Here is a 25,916-nt window from a genome sequence, read left to right as displayed (position 1 = left end):
TCCCTTGCTCCTGAAGGGATGAGACCAGTGGAGTATCTTAGATGGCCGCTCACAGGCTTTTAAGACCCCAGACATTACTCACCAAGGTAGAATGTAGAGCATTGTCTTTATAAGCTATGTCATGCCAGTTGAGCTAGATGTTCCCTGAGACCATGGTCCCCAGAGAGCATTGGGCTCTTTTAAAGAACTATCTATTTGGAATCAAATTGACAATAGTAACTCACAAGGTTAGAGAGGAAGCTTGCAGGGGCGGGGGGCAGTAAGTTTATGTTAATGAAGGAGGAACAGTTCAGAAAAGGAGATGAGAATGGTTGCACAAATTGAAGTGTGTAATCAGTGTCACTTAATTGTACATGTAGACATTGTTGGTGTATGTTTTGCTGTGTAAATTTTCAAAAACAATGAGAAAACACATGATCAGTGTTAACTGACATCAACAGATATGCAGGGAATGATCCCCTTTGCTGAAGTTGAAGGCAAGCTGTTGCAAAAACTCATTATATTGTAAAATGTGCCCAGACCTAAGCTTCCCGATTGTCAATAATAAAGCACCTTCTATAAGGTGTGGAATAAGGAGGAGGATGTCAGTTATACTGTGGTTGGCCCCCTTGGCAGAGCAAGCTACCTCATGGTGTGCCCTAACATCAGTTCCTGAGCCTACGTCCAAGGCCTTGCCTGAAGAGAATCAACAATCATTTGCTTGATTAATATAAATTGTAAATTCCCAAGGGGGAGTGATTGCTTCGTGAGTGTAAGTTAAGTGTCCCTTGAAGTGTATCATCCCTTGTTCTTATGGGGAACACATTCCACCTCTGTTGCTGTTGGGGCAGTGGGAAGAGGAAGCTCTGTTAAAGATACATGTGTAGTTTATAACCCTCCCACACACCAAATAGTAAAAATATAGAATGCAATCTCCCTAATCCTTTCTACCCACTTAAAAAAAAAACTGCTGTTGAGTCAATTCTGACTTACAGTGACCCTATAGGACAGAGTAGAGCTGCCCCATAGGGTGTCCAAGCAGCGGCTGGTGGATTTGAACTGCTAACCTTTTAGTTAGCAGCCAAGCTTTTAACCACTGTACCACCAGGGCTCCAATCTTTCTACAGGGTATTTAAAACAGATGTCATAAGTGAAAGGAACTACGTGAAGTTTGGGTCATCTCCATCTCTGCTTCCCCCTTCTTTGTCACCCTCCACCATCTGTAAACAATGCACTGTTTTGTAGAAGCTTGATTCATTTAGGGGATGTGTGAAGTGACAAGGTGGCAGAAGAGCTTAGGAGCCTGTTTGTTTGCAGGAGTTTGTGCTTGGTCACATGTAGTGTGATCTGTCTCCACAGAAGGAGTTCATGAAGCAAGTGCAGACCAGCGGGGTGCTGATGGTTTTCTCCCAGGCCTGGATCGAGGAACTTTACCATCAGGTGCTTGAGCGGAACATGCTCGGAGAAGCTGGCTACTGGGGCAGTCCGGAAGATAACAGCCTGCCCCTCATCACGATGCTGACCGGTCAGTGGCTTGTTACAGGGCTTTGCAGCACTTGGGTGTGAAGGCTCACACTTCAAAGGCCCTTTCAGAGAAGCAACAATATTTCAAGCAGATTTTGAAACAGCTCCCACAGAGCTTGCCTTGGCAGTTCCAGAAGGTGTCGCAAATCACCTCACAGGAGCTTTCTGTCCTTTTTTCTGTGGGAATTTGCAAGGCTCACTGTGCTCCGTTAGATAAGGACTTACTTAGCACCTTTGTCTGTTGGTGCACAACTATAGCCTCTTCTGGGGATATGTAGTAACTTTCTGGGCACAAAGCCCAGAATTATTCCTGGAAGCTCTGTGTGCTGATAGATGCCCTATATCATTCCATACTCCTGAGATTTTACCAGTAATGTAAAATGATTGGTTTTAAACTTAGCTTTGTTCCCATTTCCTGTCAATATATCAGCGGTTCTCTGTTGCCTTCCCAGTTGTACCAGAATTAAAAAGAATGTCCAATAGTAACCCAGCATCTTGGTTTTCAGGGTCCAGAGTTTTTTTAAATCCTATTTAACGATTAGAAATTTCACATGAGAGTGTAGAAAGCAGTGTGCAGTGTTGGCATTAAGCAATTTTTTTTTCAAACATAGCTATTCATGGCTTTTCATGGCTTAGACACAATGTCAGGTAAATATCTGGGAGTGCTCACAAGTTTGGACTGGTTGTTGGTAGCCTGGAGGAATTCCTTGATCAAATATTAGAGTTTTTGGATTTCATTTTTGGGCAATGAAAATCAAAAAGTGTTTGAGCTGCAAGATGATGTAATTAGAGATAAATGTCCAGAAGAAGACTGTGTCTGCAGGTAAACATTGGGAACTGAGTTGACTGAGGAGAGAAACGAAAGAGACCTGACCCTCTGGACTAAGAGAAACAAGCACCTGAGACCAGGGTCATGGCAGTGAGAACCAAAGAGAAAGGGTGCAGTTGAGTTCTGGCAAGACTTGGCAACTATTGGAAGAGCAAGGGTGATTTCTGAGGTTTCTGATCAGAAACTAGGAGCAAAATGATGTCATGCTTAAAAAAATATAGAAGTTGTGATTCTGGGGCAGTTTGGGCCACCTTAACTCTGAATGAAAGATGTTCAAGAGGCATTAGACATACAAGAGAACAGTTGTGTCTAGAAATACGGCTTTGGGAATTGGCCACAGAGAGGTGGCAGTTAATGCAATGGAAAGGGACACGATTACCCAGACAAAGAGAATGATTAAACAAATACAGCTGACACTTGCCAAGTGCTTATCGTATGCCCAGTCCTGTGCTTAGCATGTTACACGCTTTATAGTGTTTAATTCCTACAATGGAATAGAATCAGTACTTTTAATTTTTATTTTTCCGATTTGTAGAAATGAAGAAACAGAATTGGAGACATTCAGTAATATACCCAAGGTCACACCATTAGAAAGTGATTAAAACAAACAAACAAAAAAAAGGTGGGGGATTTAAACTCAGTTTAATTTCAGAATTTAAGTTCTTAGCCACTTTGGGAGGCTTAGGACAGAACCTTGGGGAAGGAAGAAACAATGAAAAACACAAAGCAATTAATATAGAAATAGAATGGCAAAGATTGGAAATATGGAGTCAGATCAGCAGTGTCAAATGCAAAGAGACTGAGAAGAGTGGGGGAAGGAGTTAATTTGTGACCTGAAATAAGAAATTTAGGAAAGTCTTGGAGACAAAAGAAATGCCAACACTGAGAAGCAAAGAAGCTCGAGCAAAATGCAAACCCACAGCTGGTGATTCTCAATCTTAGGAATGACTACTTTTCTTTTTTCAATTACCTTTTTAACATGATAAAAGGATGCAGACTCTCATTTAACGATAATTACAATTTTAGTGTCTTTTGATTGGAAAGCAGATAATGTTAAGGGACCGTTGTGAATTCAACACTGCTTTTTCAGTGAATTTGTGTTTTCTTAATCATGATTGCATTTTCATCCATTTGAAAACTAGTGGTTCATAGGTGAGAGATATTTATTTGGTCTATCATAAGCAATGCATCGTGTCCCTCTGTCTTCACAAACCCCTCTTCAATAGGGATTGAAGGTGCTGCCCAGAGCTTTAAGTGCCTCGGAATTTGGATGAGCCTAAACATGCCAGCTTTAATTTTCAAATATCATGGTTTCTGCCAAAAACAATCTCTATGAATCTCTTGCCTGAACCTAAATAAAAGGAGTCATTCAGTAGATGTAAAAATGAACAAATCGCAGACTGTTCACAGTAGCCATATTCATCAGTTATTACTGTTAATCCCCACCCCCAAAGAAAACAAACCTACTGCCACCCTATAGAACAGAGTAGAATTGCCCCATAGGATTACTGTTAATCAGTCGTCTCTTTTTTAATGGAATAAAAAAAAAAAAAATTGCCATCGAGTCAATTCCAACGCTATAGGACAGAGTAGGACTGCCCCATTGGGTTTCCAAGGAATAGCTGATGGATTCTTACTGCCAGCCTTCTGGTTAGCAACCAAGCTCTTAACCATGGCACCACCAGGGCTCCTTTAATGGAATAGTAAGCTCAATTGCTATGTCTGTAGAAAAGTTATTTAATTTTGGATTAATGATAGAAAAGCATTGGCTTTATATTAGAATTTAGCAAAATAAGGTTTTATTATTATTATTTTGGTGGCAAATTCCAGGTGTGAAGTGACAAGTGAATTTGAGAAGTAATTAATCTGGAGTTTGGAAACTTTTATCTGATCTTTTCATTACGTATAATGAGAAGCCATAACAGCAATCTGGTAATCAGCACTGTAATAACTGCCTATTTCTGGTATAATGTCAAAGTGTTCTATAGAATTGAGTAGTCTTAGTGCTTACCCAGCACACAGGAAACGTTAAAACTTGATAAATTCTCATGAATGTCATTAGACCACTTGACTCAAATTAAATTCAGAGAATTTGGCCTTTTCCCACTTTGGCAGCCATATAGATTTCTCCCCACATTTGATTCTCATGGGTTGCTCAGAGGCATCCAGCTTCTTTTCTTGGAATTTCTATAAGAATCAAATATATGGTGAAATAATTTTCAAATACTATGCAGAGATGTGTCATCATATTGGCGTGAGGGTGAAGTTCTAAAGTCAGGGCATAAATTTATGCTCCCTTCCCTTCCCCTCCTCCCCTAATATGTTTAAATGTGTTGCATTAGTTGTACATATGCTTCAGTGCCGTGGTCACTTCTCCAGTGGTTACTTCCTTTATGCCAGGGAATTAGAGGCTCAGGAAATAGAATGCCTGACCCAGCTTTACATGGTTACTTTATTTTCAGAGCCAAGGCTAAAGCCCGGTCTCCTCAACCTCAAGCCAATCTCTTCTTGCCAGAATGTTAAGGAGTGGTTCTTTGAACTAATTCCTTATAGGAGAGTTTGTTTTAGCACAACTTCAAACAAGATGAATTAGGATCCTGTATGGAGCTGGAAATGAGTATTGTGGAGAGAGACCTGGACTAGGAGTCAGAAGACATGAGTACTAATCCTGATTCCTTCCTTTACCAGCCTCATCGCCTTGAGCATTTACCTAATTTGTTTGAATGTTTGTTTCCTTCTCTGTGAAATAGGAAAAATAATACCTACCCTGCCTAACTACTTTGAGTTGTTGGAAAAATCACATGAAAAAAATGTATGTGAAAATACTTTGAAAATCATCAGGTATTATTATCAAGTATTATTATACTTTGGAATCAGAGGATTATCTCACCAAAGAGGCTTGTTGTTTTAATAATTCTTATGAAGGAGCTCTGCATGAGTATCCATGTTAGGGTAACCTGTTCATGAATGTCTTGTCTATAAATGCATATATGTCAAGTATAGAATTGTAAGAAATAAGTTTTGAAGTGTATACAACTTAGGAATAATGCTATGCTTTTGAATAAGAAGAGTATTCAAAAATAAAAATATTCTAAGTCAATACATTTTCTAATGACAGAGATAGATGAATTTATCTTTATTTTTTCAAATAAATATACAACAGCATAACAAAAAAATGCCCTGACTATGAAGGAAAAATGGACTGAATGAATAAAAAAATATATATAAAATCCTGATAAAAGGTTGTTACATATTTGGTGCATAACAGATACAATAAATATTTGTACAATAAACATGGCTATTGTGGCCATTTGCTTGCTTGTTTTTGAATGGAGTGTTTTACTTAGGGAAGACCTTGTTCTTTTTCCTTGACAGATATTGATGGCTTAGAGAGCAGTGCAATCGGGGGTCAGTTGATGGCCTCGGCTTCTGCAGAGTCTCCTTTCACCCAGAGCAGGAGGATCGATGACTCTACAGTCTCAGGTAATGACTTGGGTCTTGGGTTTATGAATATACATACATCGTATGTGCTACCAGCAGTTAAATTATTATGTAGCAGCTTTCTGTGGTGACATAAATGAATTAAGATTTTGTCTTGGTAGAAAAAGTAACTGATGGAAGTTACTTAGCATCATCCAGCTGATGATGTGACGTTCATTATTTATAAGCACAAAGTGAAACACAATCCAATATAATCCACTTAATGCTATTTCCTGTAGTAGAAATGACTACAGCTCAGTACTGCTAATTTGATGGTCAAATAATCACATGACATTCATTGCCAGGTTATTTTTGTCTCCGGAAAGTGATCCACGGCCCTTCATCTCCTAGGTGTGGCATTTGCTCGCTATATTCTGATTGGCTGCTGGAAGAATTTGATCGATACTTTGTCAACCCCTTTGACTGGTAGGATGGCGGGGAGCTCCAAAGGACTGGCCTTCATTCTGGGAGCTGAAGGCGTCAAAGAGCAGAACCAAAAAGAACGAGACACCATCTGCATGAGCCTCGATGGGCTGCGGAAAGCTGCGAGGCTAAGCTGTGCTCTAGGTACAGGTAGCATGAGGGGATGTTCCCACAGAACACAGCGTTGTTGTTGTTAGGTGCTGTCAAGTCGGTTCGACTCATAGTGACCTCATACGACAGAGTAGAACTGTCCATAGGATTTTCTTGGCTGTGATCTGTACAGAAGCTGATAGCCAGGTCTTTCTCCTGCAGAGTGGCTGTGTAGGTTCAAACCCCTAAACTTTTACTTAGCAGCCAAGCACTTAACTGTTTGCACCACCAGGGCTCCTTGAACACAATGTAGATGGCCCTAATGGGAAATAAGTCTTTTGGAAGGGGTCCTGCTAAGCGAATGGTTGGAGAATGAACCCAGATACGAAGTAACTGTTTCCTCTAAAGGAGTTGCCGCTAACTGCGCCTCAGCCCTTGCTCAGATGGCAGCTGCCTCCTGTGTCCAGGAAGAGAAAGAGGAGAGGGAAGTCCAAGAACACAGTGATGCCATCACACAAGGTAACAGCTGAAGGGCCAGAGTCCACCTGGTGCCTTGTATGCGGTGTATACACACCTGTACCTCCCCACACCCACGAGTGGACACTGGTTCTCATTCTGTGTGTGATACGTGGTATATGTATACCTCTGATTACAAAGGGCACAGCTGGCTTTAGCTGGAATTGGTCCATGAAGCCCATCCACACTGCTGTGCCTGCCCCAGAACCCCTGGATGAGCCTGTGAGCAATAGCACCCACCAGCTCAGGATCCACCAGCTTCTGAAGCCACAGAGCGGGGGTCCCCAGTGCCTGTGGGGCCTGTGGGCTGGTGGTTCGCATCATGGGCCACAGGATCTGCCATATGGGAGCTTGCTGTCGGTGCAGTTACTGTTTCTCCTCTGCCCTTGCACGACAGTACATCCCTTGATTTTCATCCTTTCTCTCTCCCTTTCTGTCTCCCTCAGTGGGACTGTTATTTTAATAAATGTCTTTCTGGCACAGTGAAACTAAAAGTGGAGCAGAAACTGGAGCAGATGGGGAAGGTGCAGGGGGTGTGGCTGCACACAGCCCACGTCTTGTGCATGGATGCCATCCTCAGCGTAGGCCTGGAGATGGGGAGCCACAACCCGGACTGCTGGCCACACGTGTTCAGGTGCATGGTGGGATTCCCTACCCCCAGATGGCACCGAGTCTGCTTGGGGAGCCTGGGGGTGGAGGAGGGGGTGGTCTCAGGAGTCAGCCAGCAACTTAATAGTTGATTATTATCATTCGTAGAGTCTGACCAGACTCCAGATGAGAGATTAAAATGGGAGGAGGGGAAAAAAGGGCTCAAATGAAAGTATATTTTGGATAACAGAGTCACAGAACTGGATGTGGGAAATTGTGGTTTATCTGTTGACCTTTTCTATGAGAGGCAGATGTCTTATACCAAGGAAGAAAACCCAATTTCTGAAAGAGTGGATAGTACAAGACTGGATAAATCGAGTGAATACTGTGGGATCTAAAAGCCAGTCATGTGTCCATGCTATAACATTATTTATTAATGTCCTCTTTGTTTAACAGAGGCCTTTAGATAGCTAACATGGGTACATAAAGTACAAGATGCCTATTTTTAATTTAGCTAGGCAAAGGAAAAACATAAAATGGTACATTCATGCCAAAGACAGGCCAACGATTTGGCTAAGCTTTGTAGAACCAAAGTCAAAAGGAAACCCCAGTCAGTTACATAGTTCATTGTCTATAAGGTGAAAACAAAGCAATAGCCCCAGAACCCCAGTCTTCCTACAACCAAGATAAAAACTGTGTCTTCCCAAGCACTGCCACTAGGGTGGACAGAGTAAGATGGGAGGAGCAATGCCACTGATATGCAGGCACATTGGCGTGGGGCAGGGGCACAAGCTAGATGCCTCACACCACGCTCGGTTCAGTCGGGGCAGTGGTGGGGCAGTCACAGGTGCCCAGAATTCACCTAGGGCACTGGCCGTATTGAGGTTCAGTTGGACGTCCTCAAAGTAAATATGTTATTATTGTTGTTAGGTGCCATCAAGTCAATTGTGACTCATAGCAACCCCGTGTAATAGGATAGAATTGCCCCATAGCCCTGATGGCAAAGTGATTAAAGAGCTTGGCTGCTAACCAAAAGGTTGGCAGTTTGAATTCACCAGCTGCTCCCTGGAAACCCTACAGGGCAGTTATACTCTGTCCTATAGTGTTGCTGTGAGTCAGAATCTACTCGAAGGCAGCGGGTTTTTTTTTTTTTTTTTTTTTAAACCTTTACAGGACTAATTCTGGGATGAGCGGCCTCTTATGAACCATTTTAGTCCCAAGTTCTATTGGGAACAGTTTGAGAGTTGGCAGTTGTACCACGAGTGTGGCTCATCTCTGTGTTTGCCGTGATTGAGTTACTGCCACCCTCCCCGGCTAACTTTAGTCATATGGAGCTACCAGGGCCAGGCTCGATGTGGCTGGGCAGACCCCTGAGAGGCCCACTGTGGCCAGAGGGCCGCCAGCCATACACACATTCATTCTAGGATCCAAAGTAAGGCAGTGCTTCCAAGTCCTAACTGGAAAGTTACAGGGCGGGAAAGAGGTCCCTTGGGAAACTAGCTCAAATAGCCAAAGCCAAGCTAAGCCAGTGAGCTGCACAGGACCAGGCAGGATGAACAGGGCTTCATTGCCTGCCTTCCTCCCAGCATGGGGTGAGAGAATCCATGGAATCCTTACCCTGTTTCCAGGCTATCTGGTCCAGCTCAAAGAATAATAACTTGAATAAGGAAGAGACAGTGATAGAATGAGAGAGAGAGATGGTGGCTATGTTAAGAGGATACGAGAAGAACTGGGGAGGATTGTAGCTGGCTGAATTTCCTTTGTAATCTGACTGTGGGGTTTATGAGCTGGCCAGGCTGAGCGGCAACACTTAACAGCTGCTTGTTTGTGATCTCTCTAGGGTGTGTGAGTACGTGGGTACATTGGAGCACAACCACTTCAGCGATGGCACCTCGCAGCCCCCTCTGACCATCAGTCAGCCCCAGAAGGCATCTGGAGGCTCTGGACTCCTTGAGGACCCTGAGTGTGAGGGCTCACCCCAGGAGCAGAACCTGGAACAGGGGCACTCCCTGAGCTCAACTCCCGTCATCCAGCCTCTCTCCATCCAAGACCTTGTCAGGGAAGGCAGTCGAGGCCGGGCCTCTGACTTCCGCGGCGGCAGCCTCATGAGTGGGAACAGTGCCGCCAAGGCAGTGCTCACCCTCTCCACTCAGGCTGACAGGTGCGTGGGACACCCCCTACTATACATACCCCAGATGGGCTGCTCACCAAGGAGCACCCATCACCTGTTAGCGACACCCACATCCAGGGCTCCCATCTCTTCTGGTCTCAAAACCATTCCAGGGGCCACTGTGATCTTTTTCAAGCATATTTCTGTCCACCACCATACTCCACACTTAGAATGAAATGTTTTCTAGTGGCTAAGACTATAGGCTCAGGAGCCAGACCACCTGGTGAAAGCTCTGCCACATCTTCTGTGATCTTGGGCAAGGTTACCTTCCTGGTCCTTGGTTTCTTCATTGGGAAAATAGCATCGGAAAAGTAACTCTTTCACAGGGTAGTTGTGAGGTTCAGTTAATTATTACACTTAAGGCACTTAGAGTGTGGCAGATAGTAAAATTCCACTGTGATTATTATTAGTTAAAAACCCCATACCCAGGAGTGTGATACATTATTTATTGATGCCCAACAATCACATTTAGGTTGAGAGGGGAAATCAGCAATAACCCCAACTGTTTGGTGACACTTTTTGATGTTGAAAGTGCTTTTGGTCACCAGTCAACACGTGGAGTCTATACAAGGAAGACAGGCGGGGGGAAGCAGGAGGAGCACTCATTGGGCTAGGGCCCTACAGTCCTGAGCTCTGGTCCTGGTCTTGACCCTCACCAACTACAAGGTCATGTGTAAGAGATGCACTGAGACTAGCTTCTTCATCCGCTAGCTCAGTACAATAATCCCTTTTTTCTGTTTATCTAATAAGAGTGCTGTGAAAGTGTTTGGAATCTGGAAAATGATACACAGATGGGGTATAATATACGCCACTATTTTCTTACTAGGGAGAGGAAGAAGTAATGGTTAATGGAACCCAGAAACCAAATGGTATTGAAATTGGAATTACAAAATAGCAAGGAAAAAAAGTATTTGTTTTAATAATCTGTGAATGTTTAATCTACTAATTCCCATCTTAAAATGTATGCACTTCATATGACCCCTTCAAAAAAGACTTGCTGTTCACTTTCTATTAGAGATACTCACATAGCCAGCGTGTCTGCTGGCCCTTCTGGCATCACCATAGTTTTGGAGCACAGGAAGAGGGTGATCCAGGAGCAGCAGGAGGCTGGCTCACCTCCTCCTCCATTGTGACCACACTAAACCCGATATCTGATCTCTGTGTTCATAATTCTGGTGACCCTCAGATTGTCCTCTAAGTCCTGCTACCGGTGCTCCCCTCGTCCTTCCCAGTTCCTTCTGCTGGAAATGTCTGTGTCCAGCCAGCCGAGTGAGAAACAAAAAGGACCTTCAAGATCTATTTTATTATGGAATACCCATTCATCCAGTAGATATTTGAGTTCCCATGACGTCCAGGGTTCTGAGTGTATGAGGGCTTAGAGGGTGGTAGGCCAGTCCCCATCTTCAGGGGGCGTCCTAGATCTTATCTGCTTTTGTATCCTTCGCAGAACCAAGCTCAGCATTATAATCAACTGTAGCCAAACAAAAGCCTCTTGATTAACTGACTGATTTTTTAAAAAAATATATATAGTTTAGAAATTGAAGCTAATTCTGAGGATTCTGTTTCCTTCCATTTTCTGGAAGGGATACAGTGTCATATTTCAACTTCTTGCCAAATGTTTTATGAGTGCATACCATGACCTGAGCTAGGCTATGGTGGTAAAGGGATTTTTTAAAAATATGGCTGGTCCCCTTGGGATTAAAATCTACTGGTTAGAGCACACTTGTACACAGTAATAATAGATATAATAGCACCATGCATTTGTTTATAGTGTTTACACAGCATTTTCATTAATCACATCTAACAAAATTACCATAATCATTCCGCCATAAAGACTCTGCTGAATTCTTTCCAAGTAACAGATCTTCTTTGTTTATGTGTTTGTTTGCAATCAGACTCTTTGAAGAGGCTACAGATAAGTTGAACCTAGTGGCTCTAGGAGGTTTTCTTTACCAGCTGAAGAAAGCTTCACAGTCTCAGCTTTTCCATTCCGTGACGGATACAGTTGATTACTCTCTGGCAATGCCAGGTAATTCTTTCCCTAGAGAAACTGTGCATGAAGGAAGCAGGAGACAGCCTAGGTCTGGGGTACCAACAGCATCCTGAAGAATGGAGTCCACATCCCTTTGCACACAGTCACCCTAGCTAAGCTCCAGTGCAGATGCGTCATCTGATTTTGAGGCACCATGTGTTCTGTGGGTGGTATTATTTTTTGTGAATGGAAATATTGCTGCTACCACTGCTGCAGGTATTGCCGCTGGAGCTGGGCTAGCTGGTTCTGTTAAGTTTTGTGCTTGTGATGTAGAAATTATATGGCTGCTACTTAGGGTGCTTCACATGAGGGTTGGAACCTTTCTTCATATCACAAACCATCCCACTCACTTTAGTCCAGCTAACTTGCAGAGCAGCTACTGATTCTAAAAGGGATTGGTGAGAGAGGAAATGGAAGGATAGAGCAACAGAGACCTGATCCTTCTCTTAGAAAAACTGCTTTCAGGGTGTATCCCAGTAATGATGGGTCAGTATTACTGTTTTCATGGATCAGGCTAGGCAGAGAGGAAGGCTGTCTCAAAGGGCAACCTTATGGAAGAGGGAGTAGAGTTGAACTAAATTGCCTCAGGGTCCCAAATGAATGGCACGTTGTTCACACATGGAACAACAGCACAGGCCCTCCCTGAAACAGTGAGCATCTTGTCCTAGATAAGTGTAGACAGAAGCCCCAGGCCACATGCTGGGGAAATAGCCTGGTGGCAGATTGGACCTCACCACCTCTTGGATCCCTTCCATTTTAGGAATCAGAAGTTCTAAGTACAATTTATTTACCCTTTTGGTCCTCATTGCAGATTCTAACCTAAGAACCACAGTCCTTTCCCCACTAGTTTTTAATAGGTTATGAAACCTTAGCTATAGCAAGCCAACCTCCCAGACCCATCAGACTTCCAGAGTATCTCTGAGCCCAGAGCAAGCCCTAAAGTTTTTTACATTGGAAAAAACAGCAGGTTCTGAGCTTCCAGAAGACAATGAACAGGGTCAGGAGGAGGAAGCATTGGCTTTGGAATCAGTCAGATCTGAGTTACAATGCTGGCTTCACCACGAACCAGCTGCGTCATCTTGGGCAAGTCATTCTGCCTTTCTGACGTTCAATTTTCTGATCTGTAAAATGGCAATAATTATATTTACTTCTTAAGGATGCTTTAACATTTAAGTGACTAAAGAGGTAAGGTACCACACAATATCTGACACACTGTATGTACTCAATACATGCCAGTGATTTTGTTATTTCAGAGTTTACTTGGCATGGCAAGACTAAAAAGGAATGTTCTGGTTGGAAGAGTCCAGCAAAGGTCAGCATTTTGTAGGAAGTGTGGAGAAGCAATAGGACATGATGAGCAAGAAGGAAGTGGGGAGGACCAAAGTGACCATGGCAAAGCAGTAGCAAGAGATCAAATGCATGAGTAGATGTCAAGTTAAAGTAGCTCTGTACTCTGAGGGAAACCCAGTCATCACCATATCACTGTTGTAGCTGTTAGACTTGAGCATAGAGGCTCATGTGTGTCTGTGTGTGTATAGTAAACTACCCTCTGCAGCTCAGTGGGCTTCTACATAACACTAACATGCTCACCAGCCCAGTTCAGTTCTGACAGGTGGGAGGGGACTCATTCCCCTAGATCTTCATCCTCTCTGTGCTTGAATAGGTCTGAGTTTGGGTTTTGTGGCATATATGGTCTTGCCTTCCTGCAGGAGAAGTCAAATCTACTCAGGACCGAAAAAGTGCCCTCCACCTGTTCCGCCTGGGGGATGCCATGCTGAGGATAGTGCGGAGCAAATCTCGGCCCCTGCTCCACGTGATGCGCTGCTGGAGCCTTGTGGCCCCACACCTGGTGGAGGTGAGCAGTGGCCAGAGCTGCCGGAACCACTGGAAAGACCAACTAACTGGCTCAGGGAACTCCCCCAGCAGATGCTTCCAGTCATTGTGTAGGCGAAGAGCACTGTGGCCATAAAGCAAGGGCAATTTTCTCATCATCTGGTCCCAAAATTCTCTGGTCATCCCTCATAGCATCTAAAGAATCACATGGAAGGACAGGGTTTTAATCTAACCCTATTCTTTACAATTACACAACTCAGGTTCCTTACACAGCCAGTTTTTCATTCTTTTTGATCTGGTATCTACCTGAGTCTGGAGCTGAAAGACAAACAGATGATTCCTGACATCTTCATTTTCATACATGAATATGGCAATGCCTTTTGTCCTGCTAGTCTCTCATTTCTAAAAACTAACTATACTGAAGGCAGTGTCCTCTCAGTAGGGAAACCATACATCCTGGTTTTCCCAACAAAATTAAAACACTTGCATCCTTTCACTCTCTAAAGGAAATTCATTTGTATGATTCGTTCTACCATAACTCTATATCTAAGCATCTCAATCAATGATGACTGGCTACTTCTAAGTTGATGAGGAAAAAATATTACCTCATCAATTTAGACGAAGCCAGTCATCAAATTGTTTTACAGTAATAACTATTCAGTAATAACTATTCTCACACAGCCTTAGCACTTATCTGGTAGAGATAAGACAAACCACCCCAAAAACTTAATGCCTTAAAACAGCAGCCATTTATTTAGCTGTAATTCTGTGGGTCAGAAATTTTAGCCCGGCTCAGCAGGCAGTTCTTCTGGTCTGGGCTAGGCTTGGCTAATCTCAGTTGGCCTTACTAGTTGTAAAGACTGAGGCTGGCTGATTCATAATGGCCTTGACTGGGATGGCTGGGCAAGTGGACCTCTCTCTACATGGCCTCCCATCCTCCAGCAGGCTAGCCCAGGCTTGTTCACATGGCAGTCTTAGGCTTCCAAAGAATTGCAATAGGGCAAATCCCAAATCACAAGTACTTTTCTAGACTCTGCTTATGTAATATTTGCATTGTTCCATTGCCCAAAGGAAGTTACACATCCAAGCCCAGGGTCTGTATGGTAGAGGACTGCTAAAGGGCATGGATACAAGGAGGTGTGAGCCAACTGGAACTATTGTTGCAATTGACCCACTTCACTGAGGGACAAATGACTCATCTGGTCTTCATTTGTTTGAGGGCAAGACTAAGAAATAAGACCATGAGCAGTTCTCAGACTAGGTTCAGATGTCTCTATAGTAAGCATGTTCTATCCCATCCAAGAAAACCGTCATATTACTGGGGCGGGGCGGGGGTGTGTGCAGCAGGGGAATGAAATTACTAGGAACTCTTATTTTTCCAGAATCATTAAAGTGAAATTGGAGTTGTATCTGATCAGTTGGTTAAATTTTTAAAAATGCAATTTAGTATGCAGCTCCTCTATACTTATCCATTGGAATATTTCTACTTTAACACAATTGCTGCTTCTGCCTCCCTATAATGATCCTCAGGTGGGTTAGGAAATCCTTCAGAAACCAAAATCTTACTTGGCCCAAGTCCTGATGATTTTCCCCTCTTCTGTGAATTTTGCAGGCTGCTTGCCACAAGGAAAGACATGTTTCTCAGAAGGCTGTTTCCTTCATCCATGATATACTGACAGAGGTTCTCACTGACTGGAATGAGCCGCCTCATTTTCACTTTAATGAAGCACTCTTCCGACCTTTTGAGCGTATTATGCAGCTAGAGTTGTGCGATGAGGATGTCCAAGACCAGGTGAGTGTGTCACAGTAATCGGTGTCATCATCATCAATAGCAAGCTTATTTTGAGTGCAGTGGCAGGCACTGTTACAAGCTTTGCATGCTTACTCCTTGCAATAATTCTGTATGGAATCTGTGACAAAGAGAGGTTATATAAAACTTCCTTAATTCACAGACCACGTTATCTTGTATGTAGAAAATCCTAAGGAATTTACCAAAAAAAAAAAAAATTGCTAGAATTAATAAGTGAGTTTAGCTAGGTCACTGGATACAGGATCAACATACTAAGATCAATTAAATTCCATACACTAGAGAGAAATTATCCAAAAATGAAATTAAAAGAAAAATTCCATTCACAAGAGCATCAAAAATAATCAAATAGTTAAGAAAAATTTAACAAAAGAAGTTCAAAATCTGTACACTGAAAACTACAAAACATTGCTGAGAGAAATTAGAGAAGATCCAGATATATTAGGAAATATACCATGTTCATGGATTGTAAGACTTAATATTTTTCAAATGATAGTTTCCCCCAAATTGATGTATAGACTCAGTGCAACCCCTATCAAAATCTCAGCAAGCTTTTTTAAAGAAATTGACAAGGCAGTTCTCAAATTTATATGAAACTGCAAAGGATCTAGAAAAACAAAAACAAATTTGAAAGAGAACAAATTTGGAGAACTGACACCACCTATTTTCAAAACTTACCTTAAAAGTACAGTAAACAAGACAGTGTGGTATTGGCGTAAGCCTGGACATATAGATCAGTGGAACTGAATAGAGCGTAACGTGCATTATACATTTTTTTTTCCTTTACCAACTGGGTAACCCCCTTGTGCATTATTTTCCTAGGCATGCTATGCATACTATATGTGTGCGCGCATTATTTGCAAAAAATACGGTAATCAAGTTTTTACTAGGACTCCGTTACAATTCTATGGGAATAGGTAGTGTTTTCAGCAAACGGTGCTTAAACAATTGAATATCCATATGGAATAAAAATGAACTTAACTCACACCATGCACAAAAAATAAGCCCAAATTGGTCACAGATGTAAATATAAGAGCTAAAACTATAAATTTTTATTTTATAAATTTAAATTATAAATTTTCTGGAAGAATGCATAAGAGAATCTTTGAGACTGTGGGTTAGGCAAAGATTTCTTAGAAATAATCCATAAAAAGAAAAATTGATGAATTAGACTTCATCAAAATTAAAAACTTTTGCTCTTCAAAAGACACCATTATAAAAATAAAAAGTCCAAAGCTGGGAAAAAATTATTTGCAAATCATATATCTCATGAAGGACTTGAATCTAGAATACATAACTCTAGAAACTCAGTACTGAGAAGAAAAAATTGAATTTAAAAAACAGACAAAAGCTTTATGAATGGCTTATAAGCATGTGAAAAGTTGTTCAGCAACATTAGTTGTTAGAAAAATGCAGTATAACTGCTGTTAGTGAGATTTTCTGGGTTCTGGTTATTCTCTTTTCTAAAACTAACCCAGAAATAGGGGAGGGAGAAGTCCATCATCCTTTCCAAAAATTCCCCCCCACCTTTATTTTTAATCGTTGTGCTTTAAGTGAAAGTTTACAATTCAAGTTAGTCTCTCATATAAAAATTTATGCATACATTGTTACGTGATCCTAGTTGCTCTTCTTATACTGTGACAGCACACTCTTCCTTTCCACCCTGGATTTCCTGTGTCCATTCAACCAGCTCCCGACCCTCTCTGCCTTCTCATCTCACCTCATGACAGGAGCTGCCCATTTAGTCTCATGTATCTACTTGAGCTAAGAAGCCCACTCTTCACAAGTATCATTTTATGTCCCATAGTCCAGTCTAATCTTTGTCTGAAGAGTTGGCCTCGGGAATGGCTTTAGTTTTGGGCTAACAGAGAGTCCAGGGGCCATGTCTTCCGGGGTCCCTCCAGTCTCAATCAAACCATTAAGTCTGGTCTTTTTACTGGAATTTGAGTTCTGTACCCCAGTTTTCTCCTGCTCCGTCAGGGACTCTTCTGTTGTGTTCCCTGTCAGGGTGGTCATTGGTGGTAGTGGGGCACCATCTAGTTCTTCTAGTCTCAGGCTGATGAAGTCTCTGGTTTATGTGGCCCTTTCTGTCTCTTGGGCTAATACTTCCCTTGTGTCTATGGTGTTCTTCATTGTCCTTTACTCCAGGTGGGTTGGGACCAGTTGATGCATCTTAGATGGCCACTCACTAGCTTTTAAGACCCCACTGTCCTGCTGCTCTTAAGGAAAGGATTTTAAGTGCCACCATCTTTGCCTTTCCAGGTGGTCACATCCATTGGTGAGCTGGTTGAAGTGTGTTCCACCCAGATCCAGTCAGGATGGAGGCCCTTGTTCAGTGCCCTGGAAACGGTGCACAGCGGGAACAAGTCGGAGCTGAAAGAGTACCTGGTTGGTGACTACTCCATGGGTAAGAAGGTTTGGATGATTCTTGCTGCAGAGAATTAGTTCTTTATGCCAAGTGTCATGCTATCAAAAGAAAGTAAAAGGAAATTGAATGATAGGGAAGACTGACATTGAGCCATGTTTTGTCAGCAGGAAATAATCTTGTATAGCAAGGACATGAGTTCTCAGTTCTGCCAGGGGGCTGAGAACCCAGAGCATTGTCAGGTCCTGCTCTTCCTGAGAGTTTGGACAAAAGGCTGAGAGACACTGGTGTTAAGTTCATCGCTAATGCCAAAAAGAAAAATGTTATCCTTGTGCTAGTAAGACCCAGAAGATTATCGTAACAAAGGGGAATCAGAATTAGGGGGGTTGGGTCTGGCTGGAAATGAATGTGCATCCATAAGGCATGCCTGGAAGCAGGGATTCATGTGGGGGTCCCCAGTACCGTCTCTAGGTTCAGAGATTTTCCAGAACGCATGAGACTCAGCATATAGTTGTACTGACAGATAAGATTTATTACAGTGATATAGTAAGGACACAGCTGGATCATAAGGGGAAAAGACACAGGCAGAGTCCAGAGAAATCCATGTACTAGCTTCCTTATGCTTTCACCCTCCCATGAGGGGTCACACAGAATATGCTCTTCCCCCAGCAACGACAATGCAATAACATGTTCCTGCCCAAGGAAGTCCATTAGAGTCTCAGGCTCAGGGTTTTTATTGTAGGCAATAATTCCATACTCCCAGGAGGAAAGCACGTGTTCAGCATACACCACATTGTTTATACAAAGAGTCTAGGTGCAGTGAACCCCCCCTTATCAGTTAGCTGTTGGCTGGGTGCACCCGAGTCCCCAGACACCAGCCAAGGGCAACCTTGCAAGCAGGCCTTTTTAAGGATAGTAGTCTCAGGCCCGCACAGATGTGAATAAGTTAGAATATGCCATCAGAGATTTATCGAAACCTTCCCTTCCCTGTAGGTATTCTATGATTTTCTGTGCAGGAACATTCCAGAGGCCTACATGTTTAACTGCCCTTCAGAGCTTTCTTATATCTGACTAGATGTACACACTGCCTCAGCCCTGCACTCGGCCAGCTTTGCCTGCCTCTCTCAACTGAGCTGTCTTGGTCACCTTCCCACAGCTCCCCTGCAGGCTAAACCGAGAAGTACAGCATTGGAGCCAAGCCAGCTGTCCAGTCAAAAGGCCTGGACATTTTTATAGCAGATCCTTTCCAAGCCCCCGTGGAAGATACCCAAAGGGTAAAACTTACTTAACTTTTCTAAAAATCCTACACTCCTTTTTCCTCAGGAAAAGGCCAAGCTCCAGTTTTTGATGTGTTTGAAGCTTTTCTCAACACCGACAACATCCAGGTCTTTGCTAATGCAGCCACAAGTTACATCATGTGCCTTATGAAGTTTGTCAAAGGACTAGGTAAATAGAGTTTCCTTTCACACCTTGTAACAGCTGGGAACTCTTTCTAGGATGGCTTTGTGTGGAATGCCCTGATGACAGGCACACTGGCTGCCTGGAGCGAGCAAGCATCCTAGGATATGAGCAGATGGTGCGAACGGCTTGTGGTGTATACTCAGAAGCAGGAAGCTTACTGTGCAAGTGGCTTGGACTTTGTCCAGGGTTGATATTTTTTATTGTGTTCGTGGAATAACCTGGTAGTGTAGCATGTTTTCAAGTCTGTATGCTATTTTATTCTAACTTCTTTTTAAATCCTAGCATGTTCAATATTCAATATTATCATATTCAAAAATTGCCTTTAGTAGTTAATTTTTAAAAATTGTATTTGGAATTGTAGTTCAGGTATCACAGTCCTCTCTGCCACATAATTAGCAGCCTGAGTTTAATTTCCCAGCTCCCAAGCAAAAAAACTGAGTGCCTTCTCTCAGGCCTTGATTGTAAAATATGAGTCCCTGGGTGGCACAAATGGTTAAGCACTCAACTACTAACCAAAAGGTTGGCAGTTCGAACCCACCCAGAGGTGCCTAAGAAGACAGGCCTGGTGATCTGCTTCCAGAAGGTCACAGCCTTGAAAATCCTAGGGAGCAGTTCTACTCTGCACACATGGGGTCGCCGTGAGTCGGAATCGACTCGACAGCAGCTAGCGACAACACAACACCTTCTTCTTTGAGACCGTATATAGTTTAGAGACTACCTACCTAATTTTTTTGCTTAATTTAGGAACACTTTAACAAAGTAAAGTGTTGCTATAAACATGGCCTCTTATAGCAGAAGGGAGAGGCAGTTAAACCAGAGGTTTACAAGGAAATTACCTTACAGTTTTGAGTTTCACCATGGAGTGCTCTTAGACCTGGAGCTTGAGAACCTTTTAAATAAGGAAAACGTAAGGTTAATAATACTTTTTATAAATGAAATAAAATTTATTTAAAGCATGTGAAAGCCATGCTAAAAATGAAGGTGAATCATATTATTTTATATTCATGCTAAATAACTGGCAATTCCTTTGCAAAAAGAAAACTGGACACAAGGAAGTTGGATGACTTGACTCTTGTCCCACTTATTTTCAGAGCTGAAAACTCAGATCTCGAAATGCAAGTTCCAGGATGGAGCCTGGAGGCTGTAAACGTTCCTTGTGTTGAGTACAGCACCCTCATTCTGTTATGATCTATGCCCTGGGAAGTAGAGGCTGAGCTGAGGAGCCCTGAGACCCGACCCTCCCTCAGCCGTAGGAGTCCCATGCTTATCTATTTTACGTATGGGGCTCCACAGGAAGGTTTCCTTTGAACAGAGTAAGATTTGAGCGTTGTTGTTAGGTGCCATCAAGTTGATTTCAACTCAGAGTAACCCAGTGTGACAAAGGAGAATTGCCCCATACGGTTTTCTTGGCTGTAATCTTTATGGGAGCAGATCACCAGATCTTTCTACCACAGGACCAGTGAGTGGGTTTGAATGGCCAGCCTTTCTGTTAGTAGCCAAGCACTTAACCATTGTGCCACCAGGACTCCCTTTTAAACACTGTGTTCTACATTAAGTAAAAGCCAAATAATTTACTTAATCAGAAGAGGACCTTAAAGACTATGAATGTATTCGGTAGAAAATTCAGCCCTGCATTTTACCTAAGAACCATTGTTATTTCTATTTTATTGTTCAGGAATAGTTACTGAGTGTCTGCTATGAGAGGGCATTGGCCTGTATATACTGTGGGGATGGAAGGATGAATAAAATATGCTTTCTGTCTGTGAGAGGCTCAGAGCCACTTCTGGGAAACAGACACATCAATCAATTAATTACAGCTCCGTAAGATGTGTACTTTAATAGAGCTTAGTGAAAAAAAGACCATTTAAGCAGAAATGAACAAGCAGCTGAAGGGGTAGGGACCACAGAGTCCTCAGAAAAGAAGTGACACTTGAATTTTGTGGAGTGAGCAGTTTCCTTTTCTACAAATAGGGTCCACTGGAGGATACCCTCATAGGAGAGAGAGTGGGTGATACATTGAAAGAAAGTAAGGGGCCAGGCTGTGAAGAGCTCAGGATGCCACATCAGGGAATCTAGAATGCAAGGGAAGGTTTTTAAATTGAAGAATGTGTGGAAGCCCTGGTGGCACAGTGTTTAAAACACTCGGCTGCTAACTGAAGTGTTAGCAGTTCAAACCCACCAGCTGCTCTGTGGGAGAAAGATGGAGGAGTCTGCTTCTGTAAAGAATTACAGCCTTTTCAACCCTGTGGGGCAGTTCTACTCTGCCTATACAGTCACTATGAGTCAGAATTGACTGGATGGCAATGGGTTTGTTTTTTTTTTCTTTTTTTTGGCGGGGCGGTGGGTGATCACATGTGATATTAGAAACTAAACTTGGGCAGGCACGTGCCCCTGTAGGAGGTATGAGAGGCTGCAGGCAGACAGAACAGTACTGCAGTGATTTGGGAGAGTCAGGAGGAAGGAATTGGCTCCAGCAATATTGTAGAGGTAGCACCTATAGGGCCTGGCACTACTCAGATATGGGCCTGAGAGAAGGAAGTGAGGATGACTTCGCATCCCTCATGTTTCTTGCAAGGACAGATATCACTCACAGTTAGGAGATGAGAAAGGAAAGCAGGTTTAGATGTGGAGGAGAGGACAAAGTAATGAGTTCTCCTTTGGACACGTTGAGTTTCTGTGAAACATTCAAGTGGAGATGTGTGGTGATGTGTTAGAAATTGGAGATTTTTATCTTAGGGAAGGAATTGGGCCCTGAAAAGAAAGATTCAAAATTATTGGTGTGCACATACCCAAACCCATTGCTGTCAAGTCGATTCTGACTCATAGCAACCCTACAGAGGCTATTTAAAGCAGATAAAACCAATTGCCACAAATCAGCTCCAACTCATGGTGACCCTATGTGTGTCAGAGTAGAATTGTGCTCCATAGGGTTTTCAATGACTGATTTTTCTGAAGTAGATTGCCAAGCCTTTCTTCTGAGGTGCCTCTGGGCAGAGTCAAACCTCCAATCTTTTGGTTAACCATTTGCACCACTGAGGGACTCCTTAAAGCAGATGGGTTCTATTATTTTGTATGAATTATAAAATGCAATTATTTGTGTGGGGCTTGGCATCATTGGGAGCTCCCAGTATAGCCATGCTGGCTTTGTACTGCCCAACCCTATGGGCCGCCATTCACAGACTTTGATGTGTAACATAGCAGCTTCAGTAAAAAAAAATTTGGAACACCTGCTGCAATAAACGGGGTGGGGAAAGAATTTATTTTTAATTCTTATCTGGTTATTTCAACACGAATTTGACCTGTTCTGTGTTTTTATATTGTAAGGTGTGTTGATCTAAACCAAGGGCTGGCAAACTATGGCCCACAGGCCAAATCCAACTCACTATTTTTATAAATAAAGTTTTATTGCAACACAGCCACGTTCATTTGTCTATAGCTGCTTTGGTGTTACAACAGCAGAGTTGAGTAATGGCAACAAAGACTGTATGACCCACAAAGCCTAAAGTATTTACTGTCTCGAGCTTAAAAAAAGTTTGCCAACCTATAGTCTAAATCATAAGAAATGTCTTTTTATTTTTTTTTTAAGAAGAAATATGCCTCTTGGTCTGCTTTTAAATTTTAACTAATACCTAGTAATTATGTCTGTTTACCCACAGGGGAGGGTGCTAGTTGCTATAATTGAGGACAGTTAGAAATAATTACAGTACTGTGGGAGGATTTTATGAAAAGTAAAGAAACAGATTCATTACATGAGAAGAGAAATTCTGATTCTCCACTACTGTTTACCTATAGAAAACCTGGATGCCCCTCTACCGACATGTTAATATCTAGAAATGTGCACAAAACAGAAGTCATTTAAATTCCATTAAGCAGCCTCCGTCCCCAAACCCCAAATGTTGGAATCTTCCCACAGCCCTCATTTATCATCCCCATTTAGTACTGAGCACTGGCAGCTAACCAAGCCCTTTTCCAAATAGAGGCCTAGTACTTCCATCCAGTGCAGCCCTGGGGGCTGGGATCCGCCTGTGCCGTCAGAGCTTCATAAGTCTGCTCAACAGCAGTGGCCCAGATCATTGCAGTGTGCCCGCACACAAAGAACCCCATCCAGCAACTCGAAGCATAGTGATAGAATATGGAAAAAATGTTCATGATACATTCTTTAGTGAAAAGGGGAGTTGCAAAAGTACTGTCCAGAGAGTGTTTGATTTTAGCCCGGTTGTCACAGACAGGGGGACGGGGAGTAATCTACCACAACCCAGGTTATGTATATTGTCCCAGATGGAAAGTCATGCTTCACCTACAAAACACAAAAATGGAAATAAAGAACTTTATTACAAGTCTTGGGGGTACACTGCATGCCCATAGGCCACAGCACATGTGTGAGGTCATGGGTGGGGTGTGAGGGGATTTTCATGGGGTACATGACCATTGGTCCTTTTGAAACTGAGGAGCAGGAAATGGAGGAGTGGCTTTAGGGAAACTATCTAATAGCGGCAGCTGTGGGGAGCTGAGGAGTGGGGAACTTGGGGGTCTTTGGTAGCATGGTTATCTGGGATACCTAGCTGCAGCGGGGTGTGGTGTACCAGCCAACAGGGTGAGGAAGGGGCCAACCTGGATGCTGAGGCATCATCTAAGATGGAGGCTGGCTAATATCATTACAAGTATGCACAGTTTAATCTCAACAAAATAAGATGCACAGTATGATCCCAACAGTATTTAACATATATACTTGTAGGGGAAAAACACAACTAAAAAGATACACACAAAAGTGATTTTTCTTGGGGTTGGGGAATTTGGGATAATTTTTGTTCTCTTTATTTTTCCCCTCTGTTTTGGTAAATGCTTGGTGAGTGAATACTGAGTGAGTAAATTAAGTATTCTGTGGCAAGGGGTTAGATAAGGATAATTTTGTTTTTCTGTATCTCCCCTACTGCCCCTAGGTGAGGTGGACTGTAAGGAGATTGGAGACTGTGTCCCGGGACCAGGAGCTACCTCCACTGACCTGTGCCTCCCTGCCCTGGATTACCTCAGGCGCTGTTCTCAGGTAGGGGAGATGCCCCTGTTGAGCTCTACGCCCTGAAACACATCTCAGATGTTTGCAAAACATATTGCACTTCTTTTGCTAAAGCCCAAGAGAAACACTTTCTGCTGTCTCTGAGGTGATTGGGGCTTGGGTGTGGGGTGTAAATTTGTATCCCCACCCTTTCCACGGCGCCCTGGTGGCTCAGTGGTTAAGAGCTTAGGCTGCTAACCAAAAGTTTGGCAGTTCGAATCTACCAGCTACTCCTTGGAAACCCTATGGGGTAGTTCTACTCTGTCCTATAGGGTTGCTTTCAGTTGGAATTGATTCGATAGCAACAGGGTTTGTTTGTTTGTTTGTTTGTTTTTAACCCTTTCCACAAAGGAGAGGAAGAGTAATCAAAATATACAAGAATGCACAATTTGATCCTGAGCTCTCTGAAACTTCTTACTTATACTCAGATGGTACCAAAAAGTGGAAGGTGAGGATGCAGACACTGACGAGGGACCTAAAAGGCAAGCGGCTGTGTGTTCAATCAAGATGTAGTAAAAAAAAATACAATAAAACAGTGCTTATTAAAGTGCATGAAGAGCAGTGGTGGTTCAGTGGTAGAATTCTCACCTTCCACGCAGGCAGGTTCAATTCCGGGCCAGTGCACCTCAAGACAGCCACCAATGGAGGCTTCCATGTTGCTGTGATGCGAACAGGTTTCAGCAGAGCTTCCAGACTAAGACTAGGAAGTAAGGCCTGGTGATCTACTGCCAAAAATCAGCCAATGAAAACCCTATGGATCAGATCACAACAGTCCGATCCAGTTGTACCTGGGGTCACCATGGGTCAGAGGCTGACTCAACAGTAGCTAAAAACATCATCATCAAAGTGAACAATGTCCTTCATTATGCTAAATCTAGTTAATTCTCTGTTCATATTGTATCAAATATGAACAACGAATAAGGAAGACGGAAGAATTGATGCCTTTGAATTATGGTATTGGCAAAGAGTATTGAATATACCATGGACTGCCAGAACGAGCAAATCTGTCTTGGAAGAAGTAACAGCCAGAATGCTCTTTAAAAGCAAGGATGGCGAGACTTCATCTTACGTACTTTGGACATGTTATCAGGAGGGACCAGTCCCTTGGAGAAGGACATCATGCTTGGTAAAATAGAGGATCAGCGAAAAAGAGGAAGACCCTCAATACGATGGATTGACACAGTGGCTGCAACAGTGGGCTCAAGCGTAACAATGATTGTGAGGGTGGCGCAGGACTGGGCAGTGTTTCATTCTGTTCTACATAAGGTCGCTATGAGTCAAACAGCTAGATGGTGCCTAACAACAAACAACAACACTGTATCAAATGCTAGTCAAGCAAGATACTCCCTTCTTGAAGCCCTTCTCCTCTAGGCTTCAGTGACATCCCTTTCTCATAGTTTTTCTCCCATCTTCTCAGGCTGTCTCTCTGAAGAGGTTGTGCCTCTTCTTGTATTTATCTACTTCAGCCTCTCCCTCGGTGATACCATTGCTCCTGTGGCTTTAAAAGGATACATGGCCCTGACTTCTTCCTCCAGCTGCCTCCACAAGGCCTCATATGACATAGCCCCCTGCTTCCTCTCTGCCCTCAGATCCTTCCCTCTCACTCACGGTGCTCCAACCAGCTCACTTTTTATCCCTCAGATACACCAAGCTCATTACCACTCAGGGCCTTTGCTGGTCCCTCTGCAATGCTCTTTCCCCAGATCTCGGTATGGCACTTATTATCATCTGAAAGGTCACCTCAGAGAAGCCAGAGCTAAAGGGTC

At 42.9% G+C, this 25,916-nt stretch overlaps 1 protein-coding gene across 1 annotated transcript in view; it reads left to right on the top strand.

Annotated features, from left to right (window-relative positions):
- ARFGEF3 (ARFGEF family member 3) overlaps positions 1 to 25,916 on the top strand; it is a 181,449-nt gene that overhangs the window by 136,427 nt on the left and 19,106 nt on the right. Inside the window, exons 14-25 of the mRNA XM_004368882.2 lie at positions 1,339 to 1,504; positions 5,708 to 5,815; positions 6,164 to 6,379; positions 6,734 to 6,844; positions 7,325 to 7,475; positions 9,270 to 9,590; positions 11,495 to 11,628; positions 13,341 to 13,486; positions 15,077 to 15,256; positions 17,534 to 17,678; positions 18,960 to 19,082; positions 24,038 to 24,141. Of these exons, the coding sequence (XP_004368939.1) occupies positions 1,339 to 1,504; positions 5,708 to 5,815; positions 6,164 to 6,379; positions 6,734 to 6,844; positions 7,325 to 7,475; positions 9,270 to 9,590; positions 11,495 to 11,628; positions 13,341 to 13,486; positions 15,077 to 15,256; positions 17,534 to 17,678; positions 18,960 to 19,082; positions 24,038 to 24,141 (1,905 nt within the window). The remainder of the gene's footprint in view (positions 1 to 1,338; positions 1,505 to 5,707; positions 5,816 to 6,163; positions 6,380 to 6,733; positions 6,845 to 7,324; positions 7,476 to 9,269; positions 9,591 to 11,494; positions 11,629 to 13,340; positions 13,487 to 15,076; positions 15,257 to 17,533; positions 17,679 to 18,959; positions 19,083 to 24,037; positions 24,142 to 25,916) is intronic.

Source organism: Trichechus manatus, unplaced genomic scaffold (assembly GCF_000243295.1).
Source record: "Trichechus manatus latirostris isolate Lorelei unplaced genomic scaffold, TriManLat1.0 scaffold00002, whole genome shotgun sequence".
NCBI lineage: Eukaryota > Metazoa > Chordata > Mammalia > Sirenia > Trichechidae > Trichechus > Trichechus manatus.
This window is presented reverse-complemented; position numbering and strand designations above follow the sequence as displayed.